This window comes from Phragmites australis, chromosome 8, assembly GCF_958298935.1.
Source record: "Phragmites australis chromosome 8, lpPhrAust1.1, whole genome shotgun sequence".
NCBI lineage: Eukaryota > Viridiplantae > Streptophyta > Magnoliopsida > Poales > Poaceae > Phragmites > Phragmites australis.
In genome coordinates, this window is record NC_084928.1 from 17420768 (window position 1) to 17436604 (window position 15837).

The 15837-nt window shown below is 42.5% G+C and overlaps 1 protein-coding gene across 2 annotated transcripts; it reads right to left on the minus strand.

Annotated features, from left to right (window-relative positions):
• Nucleotides 1–11241: 11241 nt before the first annotated feature.
• LOC133926718 (uncharacterized) lies at nucleotides 11242–15469 on the minus strand. 2 transcript variants are annotated; one of them, XM_062372755.1, is made up of 2 exons: nucleotides 14270–15469; nucleotides 11242–11600 (listed from the first exon to the last, which is right to left on the minus strand). In XM_062372755.1, the coding sequence occupies exon 1, from the start codon at nucleotides 15440–15442 to the stop codon at nucleotides 14291–14293; it is 1152 nt and encodes a 383-aa protein (XP_062228739.1). In that variant the 5' UTR covers nucleotides 15443–15469; the 3' UTR covers nucleotides 11242–11600; nucleotides 14270–14290. The 2 variants fall into 2 exon arrangements, with proteins under 2 accessions (XP_062228739.1, XP_062228741.1); XM_062372757.1 differs by lacking the exon at nucleotides 11242–11600 and adding an exon at nucleotides 11612–13391.
• Between the last annotated feature and the right edge of the window lie 368 nt (nucleotides 15470–15837).

Consider the following 15837-nt stretch of genomic DNA (forward strand, 5'->3'; position numbering starts at 1 on the left):
AGAAGGATGGAACTAAGCTTCGACACCCCGTTGATGCTAGCCAATGGAAAAAGTTTGATGCCATGTATCCAAATTTCGCTGAAGAACTAAGGAATGTAAGGTTCACGTTAAGTACCGATGGAATGAATCCTTTTGGTGACATGAGCACCTCACATAGCACTTGGCCAGTGGTCCTAGCCATCTACAACCTTCCTCCATAGCTATGCATGAAGCGTAAGTACCTTATGTTGTCCATTCTTATCCAAGGACCGAAACAACCTGGCAGCAATATAGATGTGTTTCTGGAACCACTGATGGAAGATATGGCGAAACTATGGAATGATGGTGTCCGGGTGTGGGATGAGTTTCGACAACAGTACTTCACACTGAAAGCCATGATTTTCGTTACCATTAGTGTTTATCCTGCCCTTTTTTCCTATTGGGACAGGTTAAAGGGAAGCAAGGATGTGTTGTGTTCTTGGATGAAACTGTGTCTGTGTACTTCTGTACTCACAGAAGGTAGTGTACACGCAACACTGACGGTTCTTACTCAAAACTCACAGATACCGCAAGATGAAGAAACATTTTGACAACACGGTTGAGCAAGGTACTGGCCCAAAACCTCGCAGCGGGGCACTAGTGTTTGAAATGGTCAGGAGCATCAAGGTTGTTTTTGGGAAGCCACCGAAGGGTAAAAAGAGGAAGAAAAGTGAGACGCCGGCCGGCATGCTGTGAAAGAAGATGCTGATTTTCTTTAAGTATTTGCCCTACTGGAAGGACTTGGACATTCGCCATAGAATCGATGTCATGCACGTTGAGAAGAATGTGTGTGGTAGCATCCTTAGCCTCTTACTGGACATACCGAGCAAGACAAAGGATAGAATTAAGTCACGTAAGGACTTAGTGCATTTTGGAATCAAGCCAGAGCTACACCCTGAAGACAGACCAAATGGGAAACATTATCTTCCCTCAGCTAGCTACTCTCTAACACTTGAGGGAAAAAAGGCACTGTGCAAGTGCTTAGGTGGGGTGAGAGTCCCGACTGGTTACTCATCCAACATCAAGAAACTAGTTTCGATGAAAGATTTGAAGCTAATCGGCATGAAGTCTCATGATTGTCATGTGATGATGATGCAGATGCTCCCTATTGCAATCAGAGGTATCAAGCTAGGGTACATAAAGGTGGTCATCATACGGTTGTGTCACTTCTTTAACGTAATTGCTCAGAAGGTGATTGATGCTGAAAAATTGGTTGTTCTACATAGTTACTTGGTAGAGACTCTGTGCCAACTTGAGATGTACCTCCCTCCATCCTTTTTCGATGTTATGGTACACCTCTTAGTTCACATCGTGAATGAGATAATTGCATTGGGCCATGTATTCTTACATTAGATGTATGCATTTGAGCGGTACATGGGCATTCTCAAGGGTTATGTACGGAATCGTGCTCACCCAGAGGGTTCCATGATCAAGGGCTACAGTACCGAGGACGTCGTTGAGTGGTTCATCAATTACATAAAAGATGCAAAACCGATTGGTGTACCTGTATATTGACATGAGGGAAGGTTGTCTGGAAGAGGGACCAAAGGAAAGAAAAGGTTCATCGATCATGATTACAAAACAGTGGAAGAAGCAAATTTCGCCATCCTGCAGCAGCTCCAGATAGTGGGGCCATATGTCGAGCAACACCTAAATAAGCTTCACATAGAAAATCAAGGCCGCTCATATGATTGAATCTTCAAATAGCACAAGCGCCGCTTCACCACATGGTTCAAGAACTAAAACCTTCCAGATGGTGAATCTGTAGATAAAAAGATGTGAAAATGTTGGCTTGTGGCCCATCAAGTTTAGTTACGTCTTGGCAAGAGTATGACATTAATGGCTACATATTTTATACTAAAGCAAAGGACAACAAGAGCACAACTCAAAACAGTGGTGTTCGGATAGAAGCCTATGACACAACAGGGCAAAAGATCACCTACTATGGATTCATAGATGAAATCTGGGAAGTCGACTATGAAGTGAATCTGGAGATCCCCGTCTTTCGGTGCAAATGGGTCAAACACCCAAATGGCGCGGCGGTGGACAACTACGGGTTCACAATTATCGACCTCAGCATTGTAGGCCACAAAGATGACCCGTGGGTACTCGCTGATCACGTCGCACATGTTTTCTATATAATCGACCCCGCGAATGAAAAGAAGCACGTAGTTGTTGCCGGAAAACAAAGAATTGTCGGAGTTGAGAATGTGGAGGATGAGGAAGAATACAATCAGTTCAACGACGTGCCGTCTTTCGGAGATTTAGAAAAGATCAAACTTGTAGAACCAAACCTCAATAGATCTGTGATGCCCTACATGCGTCTTGATGGTGTAGGGAAAACAGTTCAAGGCAAATAGTGTTGTGTTATTTGTATTGAGGACTTGTATGCATGATGTAATAATATGCTTTAATTTATATCAAGGGCATGTATGGAGTAAAAATATGCTTTAATTTATATTTAGGGCATGTATATGCTTTAATTTAAGAAGCTTAATATATAATAGAAGAATATTTCTAAAAAAATAATCAGTGCCGGTTTTAGGGAAAAATAGGCACTGATACATTTCCACAGGCAGTTAACCTAAGAAACCACCTGTGGAAATGTTTTTTCACAGACAGTTTACCTACGGAACTGCCTGTGGAAATTCATTTCCACAAGCGATTGACATAAGCAACCACATGTGGAAATTATTTCCATAGGTGGTTCGTTAGGTAAACCGCCTATGGAAATGAATTCTATATATATTTCCACGCGAGACCCCGAAAACCCTAGCCAATTGACGAAGTTTGCCTGCGCCGTTAGGCTGCACAAGTTAACCGCGCCCTCTCCCTTTCCGCCGCGCCCTCTCCCTTTCCGCCGTGCCCTCTCCCTTTCCGACGTGACCTCTCACTCCGTTCGCCGCCCACCGCCCGCTCTCCCTCCCCGACGAGGAGGGCCACCCCACGACGCTGCCGCCCCTGACAAGGTGGGGCTACCCCGCGCCCCATCCCCCCATGGAGGAGGACTGCACCGAGGAGGACCGCACCGAGGAGGAGCCGCCACCACTGAGGACGAGCCGCCGAGCCACCACCGCCGCCGAGGAGTCCGAGGCACCACCGTCCGAGCCACCGAGGAGGACCGCGCCAACGCCGCCGGAGTGGTGAGTACCTGTTCATAGATTAATATGTGTTCTTCCCCTTGAACACAACATCCTAGGAGTCGAACTAGATTGGTGTGTTGTAGTTTAGCTATAAGATGGATTTCATTCTTAAACTCCACAAACCCTTGACCAGAATGTGGCGCAAGTCTTTTAACTGCTACTTCGAGTTCATTCGGAAATTGGCCCTGCAAATTTTGAAGTTCTATTCTGCAAGAAAATCAAGTATAGTGTAAAATCTTCATTCCATAGAAATTAAGAGATTTTAAATATTAGCATCCTTATGATCATACTTTATATATGAATTTTCTTAAAGTGCAAATTTGGATACATTTTTTAGCCATATATAAATGAAAGAATTGGCCTCAACTTTCTTTAGTGAGTTCAGTAAACTGTGCTCATGATAGCATGCCACCTTGTATAAGAAAATTGCCACAAGAGGAACAACTATGGATAGAATCCACAGCTTCCTCTTTTTTCCTACACATGACAGACACACCAGCTCAAACAACAAAATATGCGATAATTTCGTTTAAAAAATAATATTTGATAACTAATTAGAGGGCAATGAATATTGCACTATTACATATACGTTTATATGTTTAATATGCCACTAATGTTTCCTTGACATGTGGGCCGAGATGCACATGCTCCTCTCACGATGAATGTCATGCAAGAAATGAAGTAGTTATTCAGTGGCATATAAATTTTTCTTCTCTAGAATATTTTGAAACTTCAATATGCCTTGTAGTTTCCTTCCAAATCTATGGCCTTAATTCTAGTTATACAAACATCCTTGTGGGTATATTTTTAAGAACTTCTATAAACTACCAAACATAGTTTAGATTATTATATTACGAGTAAATTTGTTCTCAAGGCCTGCTACACCACAACATAGTGTTGACGGCAATTGTTCTGCTAGGAGAACAACCCTGCAAGGCTAACGATCTACCAAAGAAAGACCCTGACGGCAATTGTTCTGCTAGGAGAACAACCCTGCAAGGCTAACGATCTACCAAAGAAAGACCCTGACGGCAATTTTATGAATATATTATAATAGAAAATAATGATCAAAGATACGCATTAAATACCATGTCTTATAAAAAATGACATGCACTTGTACGCATTAAATAGTATATCCTTCTTGTTGTAAACTGTTTCATTAATCTCAGGCTATTTTTCTTTGAATAGAAGTACTACATAGCTGTAGAAAAAAAAAACAGTTCAAGGAGGATATACTAATATCACTAAGTAAATATGTATAATCAAGGGGGGGGGGGGCCTTCGATACAACATTTACCCAAAAATATCCTCAGCAGTATATTTTGTCATATTCAGCATGCTTTTCAATTCATCTTAACAAGTTTATAACATATAGCTTTTCTGTGCAGCACAACTAAGACATTAGAAAGGTACCAATATTGCTGCTTCAATGCTCGGTTAAGTACCATCGACCCATTCGGTTATCTGCGGAAATGAACTATTGCATACTTGTTATTTTTTTCTAGGCAACAATAATCCAGTGGTCGATGCATTTTATACTTCTTAAATGGAGGAGTATTTTTTGTTTATGTCAACTCTCTTTTTTTTCTCTCTAGAGGGTGAGGGTGCAAAGATCGTCGCGTCGATCATCTATGCCACAACCTTCTACTCCCTCTGTGCCCGAAACTTCGGGTCCCTTTGGGGATACGCCGAAACAAAGACGGGGCGAGCGAAGCAGAAACAAGTTGTCGCCCGGCACTTATACAATGACGCAAGTTGTGTTGAAAGGGAGCTTGTTGCACCTCGTGAAGCCTGTGCCAAATTCCGAACAGTTGCAGATTTCTTGTCAATGAGTACGTCCCAATCACTACAACTGATTGGCGGTTGTTGCCGCAAGAGACGAATGAGTTCTTGTGGGCAACATTGTAGAGAACCGTCTGATTCCCCTCAGGAACAAAGGAAGCTGCCAAACAGAATGCATTGAAAACTATGGAAAAAAACTTTCAGGGCTGTAAGAGTGAGCTGAATAAGGACTTCATGAAGAGGAACTTGGTACCCTTTAATAAATATGGAAAGATTACGCCAAACCAATGGGCGGAGTTTGTTAGGCAGAAAACCACACCTGAGACCATCAAACTGGGTGAATCTTTTAAGCACCTTGCAAAGAAGAACAAGTACCATCATCACCTGGGCTCATCCGGGTACACCCCCAAAATTTCTAAATGGAGGAGGCAAGAAGAAGAGGCTGCCCGGGCTGGGAAACCTAACCCTTTGTAAAATTGTGACGAGCGAAGCAAGAACTAGGTCTACGCTCGATCAGAACGAACCGAGTCTGGGGACTTAGCCTTCAAAAGTCCTGAGACCATGGAAGTCACCCAGACCATTCAAGAGATTACTAACGAAGGGTCTCTAGAGCCCAACAGGGAGAATGACCTGCTTACTAAGGCCCTGGGGAACAAGGAACACCCGGATCGCACTCGAGGTATCAGATCAAAAGTGGGTTGGAAGCATGGGTTCTCAGACACCATGGGCCAGTACAAGACCTGTAAAAGATATAAGAAGACCCTAGAGGAAGAGATACAAGAACAGGTTAAGGTCTAATTTATGAAAATGTGGAATGAAAAGGAGAAGGAAAGTGCAGCATTATTGATAATAGAGCAACCAACCAGCCCAGGCTTTCAGAGCAGTGTCGGGTCCACGCAGGCCGATAACCTGAGATGTCCTATGGATGATATCACAGAGGCTACCCCTTGCATGCTACATGTTCCAGTCAACAAGAGAGACTTCATTGCCAAGGCTGCCATGGGCCAGGCCATTCTAGGCTGTGCGTTTCACAATCAAGATATTCTGGCCGGTTATGCCAAGGTACAAGTGAACTCAGTTTAACCACTTTTCATGAAGTACAAGCTAGACATTAGGACACCTGAGGGTGTCGAGATTCTTGATGAGGCTGTTAGCAACTTCATTCTATGGCCCAGACAGGATATCATCTTCAGTCGTCAAAAGTCACCATTGCTAGCGTCACGACCACCCCTGCGCCCAACATCTCTACCTCAGGCACCTCCACCCCAGAGCCAAGCCTCTCTGCGCCCAGCATCTCTACCTCAGGCACCTCCGTCCTAGAACCAAGTCTCTCCACCTCAAGCACCTCCGCCCCAGAGCCAAGTCTTTCCTCCTCAGGCACCTTTGCCCCCGCTCCCAGTATCTCTGCCTCAGGCACCTTCACCCCGCTCCCATTATCTTCGCCTCAGGCATCTTCACATCCTGCTTCCCTGTCTATGACTCCAACACTTTCACCTCCAGCGTCGGCGACTCCAGCATCTCCTCCTCCAGCGTTTCCGCCTCCGGATCCCTCAATATGAGAATGGTTACCCCATATGAAAAGACTCTTAACATCTCCGGTGAAGAGGTGGCTTCTGTCCTCCAAAGCAAATGCATCATCCGCTCTGAAATCTCCAGCGAAGGGCAATCTCGCAAGAGACTGGCAAAATATTAAGTACATATCAGTTGGATTTCTTGCCTACACTGGATGTTCCTAATCAATATGAGAATGGCAAGCTATTTATGCCATTGTTTTAACTCTAAGAAGGTCCATGGGAGATGAGGAGATTCCACGAATGGTACATGAGGGCATGTCGTGCGGGGTTCTCCATAATCACTGCTTTTGTCTCCGCTAACATTTTTCTAAGAGGAGACTCTTATGTCATGCTGGATTTTAAGGACATGCACGCTTTGTTCCACCGTGAGAAACTAGACATCAATCTTATAAGCGTGTGGTTCCTGTAAGTGTATACAATCTATCCCTATATTCATATATCTACCAATATATACTATGGAAGCTAATGACTAGTGACTTATTTTATAGAATGCAATTTAATGATGCGGAAAAGTTGAATGTACCGGTCGGATTCATTGATCCGCAACGAATTTTCCAGCCCAACTTGATCATGAAGTTGAGGACAGATGACCCTCGAATTAAGGGAAAGAGTAACAAGGAGAAAGCAAGGGTCATAAGAGAAATGACCAAATCACGCAGGCTTGATATGTCAACCTACGTAGGAATAGCTATGCTAGAAATGCAAGACAAGGACTACATTAGGCTCCCTACAACTTTAAGCAAGTGTGATACGTCCAGAACCTAACATAAGTATTCAATTTAATTGGTCGATCAAGAACCTAACATAAAGATTCATGTAGTGATCACTTTATTTGTATAATATTGATGTCGAAGTCGAGCAGACTCGTAGTCATTAACTCAGCCGATCTCCCCCAAAAATCGTACAAAGATCTCATCGACGTTATACATAAGTAAAGAAAATCACCATTAAAATTCTTATAAATCATTTATGAATTGATAATTACTTATTGGCATTCGAATAGGGCCTACAAGTGGTATGTAACGAATAGTGGGATACACAATGCAGCCAAGCCGGATGCGATGGCGGTTCATACATATTTTCCGGTAATTACACACCTCTAATGCTTGTATCTCACTATTTATGACAGAGTTTTATTGAACTAACGAATACGATGCGTTTTTATTTGAAGTGCCACAAGTAAGGTTTCGACACCGTTCTTTGTAGATATTATGTTTGTCAGTTTATTAGGGTAAACGGAAGGTACACGACGAACCCCAAGGACGTAAGTCATCATTGCGCTTGCACATTTTTATTTGGTTCTATTTCCGTTGTCAGTAGTTTTTTAGCTCTTTAAGTTATATTTTAATTTCAGGCATGGATGATCGAACCTACCCATACCTCTCTCAAAGACGAAGATATCCAAAACGTCCAACGTGATATATGTCGGTTCATCATGCACGAAGTCATCCATAAGACTGGCAGATTCTTCGATCTCAGAGGCAAATTGGCTAGCCATCCGAGGCTTTGTGAGTGGGAGATGAAATAATACTTGTGTTAAATATTTGGCTTGTGATGTAACAATATTGTAATTGTGAATAATTTTATATTTGTGTTAAATATTAGACTTGTGTTGATTCAAATGCTGTTGAAATCTGTGATGTTAGAATCTATCTTGAAAATATGTTGAAATCTTGAGAGAATAAAATATATACTCATATTATTTTTTGAATGAAATATATATCACAGTCGGATCCTTATGTCACCCACCTATGGAAATCTACCTATCTACAGGCGGTTGTAAAAGAGACCGTATGTGAAAACCTATTATCACAGGCGGTTCACTTAATGAACCGTCTGTGATAATCGATTTACATAGACGGTTACTTAAGAGAACCGGCTGCAAATTGCCTGTGTAAATCGATTATCACATGTGGTTCCTTAAGTGAACCATCTGTGATAATAGTTTTCCACATGCGGTCTCTTTTGCGTCTGTGAAAATCGTCTATTTTCACAGACCTTCGATCGTAGGCGAGTTGGCTAAATATCTTTACAAATGGGTTATAACCTGCCTTTAAAAATTATTTTTTATCATTGAGGGTTCAAGACAAGGTAGAAGAAGGTATGCATCATATCAAGAACGTGTCGCACAATATCAGTAGCATATCGCAAATTAATTTATTTAAAAAATAATGATACCTCCTGATACCATCACCGCATATCCGAACTGTATCCATATTGTATTAAAATACGGACACAACTATTGGGCCACGTATTGAGGTAATGTAGGCCATGACAGCTCTTGCATAGTCATGGATAAAGATAATGGTCATGTGGACAAGGATGTTTGTTTCCTGCATTCAAACTTCTCAGCAAATGGAAAAAAAATTATAGCAAGGTTTCGTACGGTATAAACAAGTGCAAAGGTGCAAGGGAATTTCTCTTTTATATTACATATATGCCAAAGTAGCTGTTATGGCCATGGATCATGAGAGAGAGGGAAGGAATGAGGCGGCTTGCCATAGGGTAGAGGCAGAGGCGCTTATGGGGGCAATGTGGAGAGGACTGAAAGCCGAAGTTGTGCAGAAGACCATTTTTTGGTTTTCGATTAGGTAGACAGCAACTCTGGTTTTACAATGTTCAGTTTTTTCAGTATTAACCGACTGAAAACCGCTTCAACCGAACAAACCGATTTGTTGTTGGGCTCAATGTTCGATGGGCTGTTGGGCTGTTGGCTACTCGTCAAGCATCAAGCCCATCTACTAACCTAGCAGGTAACAGTAGCAGCTAGCACCCAGCCACACACACAAAGTCACAATGTTCGATGGGCTGTGGGGCTGTTTACTGAGTTCTTGCTGTTGCATGCTGAATTGCTGAAAATGGCCGCTGAATTGCTGAAATGGCTGTTGCAATGATGCAATGATGTATTGTGCAATGATGCTTAAGCCTTGGCTGAATGGCCGCTGGGTGCTGCTCTGCTGCCTGCTGGCCTGCTGCACTGCTGAGTCTGCTATGCTAAGTGCCTGAGTGAGTGAGACAGTGAGTGTTGGATTACCGAGTCTTCTCAATTCATGTCAATTTTGGTAGGAATGATATTACCCGACATCAAACAAGAATAAATTGGTATTTACCGACCATAAACCATATTTTATATAAATTATCATATTAACCAAAGTAACAACACCATATTATAATAAGTTCCACGTACACCAAACCGAATTAACCAAACAAACAACTCTAGCTGCAAGGGGAGTCGAGGAGAGAGACAAAAAGGGAATACACCTTAACTTCTCTCCCTTTATTGATATAAAGTCTTTCTTTATAGGTAAAATCTAAAAATTATACATGCATGCTAGATCTATTTTGGTTATAAAAATATACAAAATTGATGGCGAGTTTGAACCGATTTGCTTTTCTAAATTTGCTTGCAACAAAATTGTTCATAAATTATTCTCTTTTTTATTGAAAATATGTCATAGCTAGATCTAATATTATCTTTGAATAGTTCTAATTTGTTCATAAATTTGTTGAACATCCGATTTGAATTAGCTTAACCCATTTCTCAAATTGCTCATAGATTTATTATAATTTGCTTACAATTTTTCAAAAAATGCTTATATAAGTGCATTTAAAAGACAGACGAACAAATTGATTTTTATCAGATGATTTCTCTGTTTTTTTGCCATGCATTTAAGTTGGTCACAGATAAGTGTTACAAGTCTGTATGTAAAAAAAAAATCCAAAAATAAGATAAAATGCTCATGTTCATTTTTTTTACTAAAAATATATGTATGAATAAGTATAAGGACTTGTTTGGAAAACTTCCTAGAGTAGCTCCCCGACTGAAATCATGGAGAGCTTTGTCAACTAGCTTTTTTAATTTTTAGCTTCCCGAGTGAAATCTGTAAAAGTGATTATCTAAAATGAACTAAATGTTAAGAGCTAAAAAATAACTTTCTCTGATTTATTTTTCGCACATAATCACTCCCTCTATAAAATTTACCTAGAAAATCATTTTCAACCATAAAATTATTTTTCTTGAGAATCCACTCTCTCCAAATCAAAGATAGATCTACCAATACCCGTACAGTTTTTATATATGTGCAAAAAGAGAATAAATTAACTTTAAGTAATTTAATAGATTGGATCCAAATCAGAAATACTGAAACCTACCTAACAGGCAAGTAATCACGCTTCCAAGGGTTATGATGTGTGCTACCGTACGAGTAGATCAGTGGGTCCGCGGGCCTCCCTGAGTCCAATTAGATCAGTGGGTCCATGGGCCAGGTCCAGGCCCATAACAGTAGGAGTTTTTTGTTATCTAAATAATATGTATTGTAAGATTTTCTATGCTTCAGATTTTTGTCAACCATAGCCGTTTAACTGTTGTATCCAGATTTATATATCCACACATGCATGTCTTTTAGAAAGGATATTTGATATGGTAATTTCATAATGATTAATGATAAAGAAAGAGTCCATGGAACAATCTAGTTGCAGCAACAATGGTTTGCATGTGAAACATGTTTGTTCATATTTATTAAATAAAACCACCATTCATGACAATGTGTTCGTTATTCAAACCATATAAAATAGTACAAGGAGGCAACTATTCCTACTTATTCAACATTAAATGAGCATTTCTAACTTTAAGTTACGAGGATTTCTAATGAATCCCTGCTACTCTGGTAAACAAATATCTACCTTCTGAGCATGTGAAACTGGTTGCAGTTTGCGAACTGAAGTGAAGGACTTGCAACTTAGCGCATGCTTAAAATGTAATTCACGTTGCCATTCTTCACTAAGTACAACAATGTCATGAAATTAGAGCACTATTTTCCAATGCTTCATCTCACCGCACAATTCCACAGAAGCCTTATCAGATTCATCAACAATTAACTATGCTGTGGCAACAGGTAATCAGGAAAAACCAGCAGCTACAATTCAAAATGTTACTGCCTGATGATTGCATGAGCTGGTCAAAAGTACAGCTGCTGTTGGTTCCTTCATGAAGCATCTCATGGCCACCACCTACCAACGAAAGTTGCTACGTTCATTCCTCTAATTGCTGGCTGCCATGCCACCTCCTGTTACCAGCAATTACCTGTTGTACAATAATAACTTTCATTCATATGACAACCAGCGCCATAATTGTTTAAAAAATCAGAGTAGAGTTTACTATGTTCTTCCAAGTGTTTGGTAAGTTTAACCATAAGGCCTAGCAATTTGCAGTAGTGCATAACATTTCCAAATACTACAATGCTTACTAAGTCCATCAGATATATTGCTTTAATACCCTTCAAAACATAATAATTTACGCTCAGGATTCAAAGGGGGGCAAAAGAAATCTCACTGGCATCACACAAAGGAATGGTTATTAGAGTTTGACAAGAAGATTCCTACAATTAGATTATTTCAATACTCAGTCAATCTCCATTATGAAGCAGAAATTCTAAAAGTGACCAACAAGATGTGAACGCAGATACAATACCACATAAGTCAATCCACTGCTTCTCTTGCAGTCAATGCAACCCTTTCATCAGCTAGAGAGACTCGCTAATCATGTTCAGATGGGCTTGCTTCTCAGAGAAGCCAGATGGGAGTGGGTTATGGGTTGGTGTTAGCCAATTGTAAAAAAATAAAAATCATCTAAGGGTGAAGAAAATATCATGCCCTCTAGGAAGAGAAATAGGCAGGGGTGTGCTTTTTTAATGCATATTGCAGAGTACAGGCATGGTAAAACTGATATATCTTAATTGGAGCATCAAGCAGCAAAATCTGGTTCTATTTGACGAAACTATGTGCTCATCAAATGTTAGACTTAGCTTCACATGCTCAGAGTACCTATGCACTTGCATAAGTATAGCAGAAAGTTTACTGCTCCAATTTTTTGTTAGGCCACTTATGTACTTATGATTGTAAGTTAGAGATAACTAGAACAATATAAAATATTTACAAGCTTATATCAAATAGCCCTTCCATTTATCAGAAACATATAAATCACGATCCTCATTGCTCCTTTTCAGAATTTACTATATGCCTATGTAGCACACAAGCTATGTGGAAAATCATAAGGACATAGGGTACACAAGAATATAGTTAGATATGTAGATATGAGGATTGTATATAGCAATCAGATCAGTGAAATGTATAGATAGGTTATTGACTTAGCATGCATATTGTAGCACATTATAATCATAAGTGTTCAGCATTAAGGACCACAGTTTCTGCTGCTTGATATTAAGAACACTGCTACAAAGAGAAAACACAAACATGAGGATAGACACGGCAATCGTCATATTACACATAAAAATATTGCTGACACACTATTCAGATACATTCTACAATTCAAGTGGACCTCTAATCCAGTGCATGTACCTTGAACTTTAGCAGTTAGATTTTGATAATAACCATCGTATTTATCCCTTTTCCCCTATAACACTTATTAAAGTTGAGAGCAATAGTTGTACACCACAATGATTACTAAGATGTTAAAGTTATAAGATGCCTGCAAAGATGGCCTAACTAGTCTAATATGTTTTTAATTGAACTTATACACCTATACAAGCTTGTTTTATTCTGGTAAGTTGTAACTCTCAGCATCTATGTATTTTAGTCTCTCTATTGTTAAACCCATGCGTCCTCCCTCCTCCCTGTTGACTAATCCCCTGCCTTTGGCTGCATGTTCGCCCCTTTGTTGCAACTATTGGTTATCTTGGGCATGTTTAGCTGGCTTGCTAGCTCAGGACACTCCTTGCCCAACAATGCTAACCGAGGATAGGCGTTTGGATTCATAGCCTTAATCAGCAATCTCGCTAGAAGTAGCAAGGGAATCCTTGCTCGCACAGGCGAAACAAGGCATGCTCACTGCACAGTTCTTGTGCGCCAATAGTGCCTGCCACAAAGAGAAAGTCACGCTGAGTGCTAGCGTCCTCTATGCATGTATGGCTGACCATGACCCTACTAGATGCTTTCCTAATATTTTAGACTTTGCTGGCCATCAATATGATGCATGCATTGTTTTTTCCTTGCTACTTTACCACTTGAATAGAATGGGAAAGCTTGCTCGGCAAAACAACCAAACGCCAAGCTTGCTACATGGGCAAAACAACCAAACAATTGTGTTCCTTTGCCTTGCTTTGCCCAACCTCACCTCGCCCAGGAGCAAGGCTACCAAGAGAACCAAACATGCCCCTTTTCACCACTAGTGACCTATCCGTGTCTATCCGGTGTAGGTATGATGCTACCTTTAGCCACTTTTTTTATGCCAGTGAGACAACTTCAGGGGGCATGTTTCAGCAAGACCTCATAGAGAGGCTACTGCCACTGCTGTCAGCAAATAGGTTGTGGTCTAGTCAATGGGCAAGAAGCAAGGCTGTCAATAGATTGCAAGAAAACTAGATATGCGCTAGCAAGATCAATGCCTCTGTGGACAGCAAACAACAAAGATGGAGAAGAAAGCTGGTAAGGAGTGCAGAGGCAGAACTCAAGGACCTACTTCCAGCCTCAGTGACAACGCAAAATTGTTTCGGTGGCATTTTGCGAATTAGTGGATGTTTGCAACGTCATCTATCACAGATGCCTTCTCAATGGCATTTTGCAGCTTCGACGTCTTTGCAATGGCACATAACTAGTAGCCACTTGGATTTAAACAACATTGACACAACACTAGATGCTGTTCTACAACTACAAAATGATAGAAAAGGCATATAGGATATATTCCCCAATAGCAAAAGTAGAACGAGAATAAACTGTAGTAAAAAAATTCAGTACCTCTAAGAGGCACCAAGCAGTCTATTTCACAGGAACTACACCATTACCACCATGATCACCATCCATGTCCTTCCCATCACGCATGGTCCCACTTGCAATATTTTCAACTTTTGCCTGCTTACTTGAGCTCCTTTTGCTATACTTCTTCTTATACCGATCCACCAAATTATCCTGCTGTTCAGTCATGGGAGGATCTTTTCTTTTAGCTTTCATGCTCTCCTGGGCATGCTTACCTTTCACGCATCCAAGAGCAAGAACCACGGTGACTGAGGGACCAAATCTCCTAAAACGCTTTGAAACCATATTGCAACCCGGTTCTGCTTCATCATCAAGCTGAGCCATCATATTGGTTACACAAATATCCTGATCTCCATTACCCTTCCTTCCACCAACCACATCTTTCTTCCCCTTGTCCTGCTCGGCGGAGCCACCACCAGACGAGTTCCCTGAACGTGAAATCCTCTGTGATCCATTCATTGCCAGATGCAGCTGCAACGCCAATTCCTCATCCAGCAATGCCGGATCACCGCTTCCTCTCCCATCAGACCCACCGCCCCCAATGCTGGTGAGGGCAAGCACGTCCTTACCCCGCTTGGAAGCTGACTTCACCTCCACAGACTTCCTCACAGCGTTGCCCCCAGCCACGGAGGTGGGATCCCTGGCGTAAGCCACCAGATTCAGCCCCAAATTGGAGCCCCCGTTCTTCGATCTCAAGGTCGGGCAGCAATCGACACAGAGAAAATTTTCCACATCCACGGGCTGGATCAGGGCCGTGCGGTGCTCCGCGGGAATGCAGCATTGGTGGACGCAGCGCTTGCAGCGGCGACAAGCGACGGCGGAGTCCTCGGGTGGAAGGTTGTCGAGGGAGAGGCAGTAGGAGCAGACGGCGGCGGAGCGGACGAGGGAGAGGCATTCCGCGCAGAGGAGGAGGACGCGCCAGAGGGAGCTGAGAGGGCGAACCGGGCGGCGCTTGGACCCCGGCTGCGGCGGCGGGAAACGGACGCCGCAGCAGTGGCAGAGGGCGAGGTCGAGCTGGCCGCGTGCGGGCGCTGGCGGCAGGGGCGGGCGAGGGGCCGCGGCACGGCGGCGCGGGCGGTGCTTGGAGAGGAGGCGGGACGGCGGGGAGGGGTGGTCGGCGTTGGAAGCGGGGGAGCTGGGTGTGTCTTGCACCATGGGAGCTAGGGTTTGAGGTCGGGGGGGTGGGGGGTTGTCTCGGACTGGGCCTTCGAGGCTTCGATGAATGAAAAGGCTTCGACGTGTGTTTCTCGTGAAAGATTGGGGGCACTCATTCGCGGAGTTTTTTTATTTTTATATTTTTTTAGTTAAAATTTAAATAAATAGATTCTCGACGAAAATATTTGTAAAACTAGGCGTCCGCAGCCCTCTGAGAGGACGTTACGGGTCCTAACCGCCCCTTGAGAGGGTGGTAGGCCTAACCGCCCCCTCAGAGAGCGGGTAGGGCCTTCCCGCCCGGCCCACGGTCTTACCGCCCCCTCTGAGGGGGCGGTAAGGGCTCCTCCCGCCCCCCGCGCCGCACCGCCCGCTCGCGCCCTACAGTCTATAAAAAG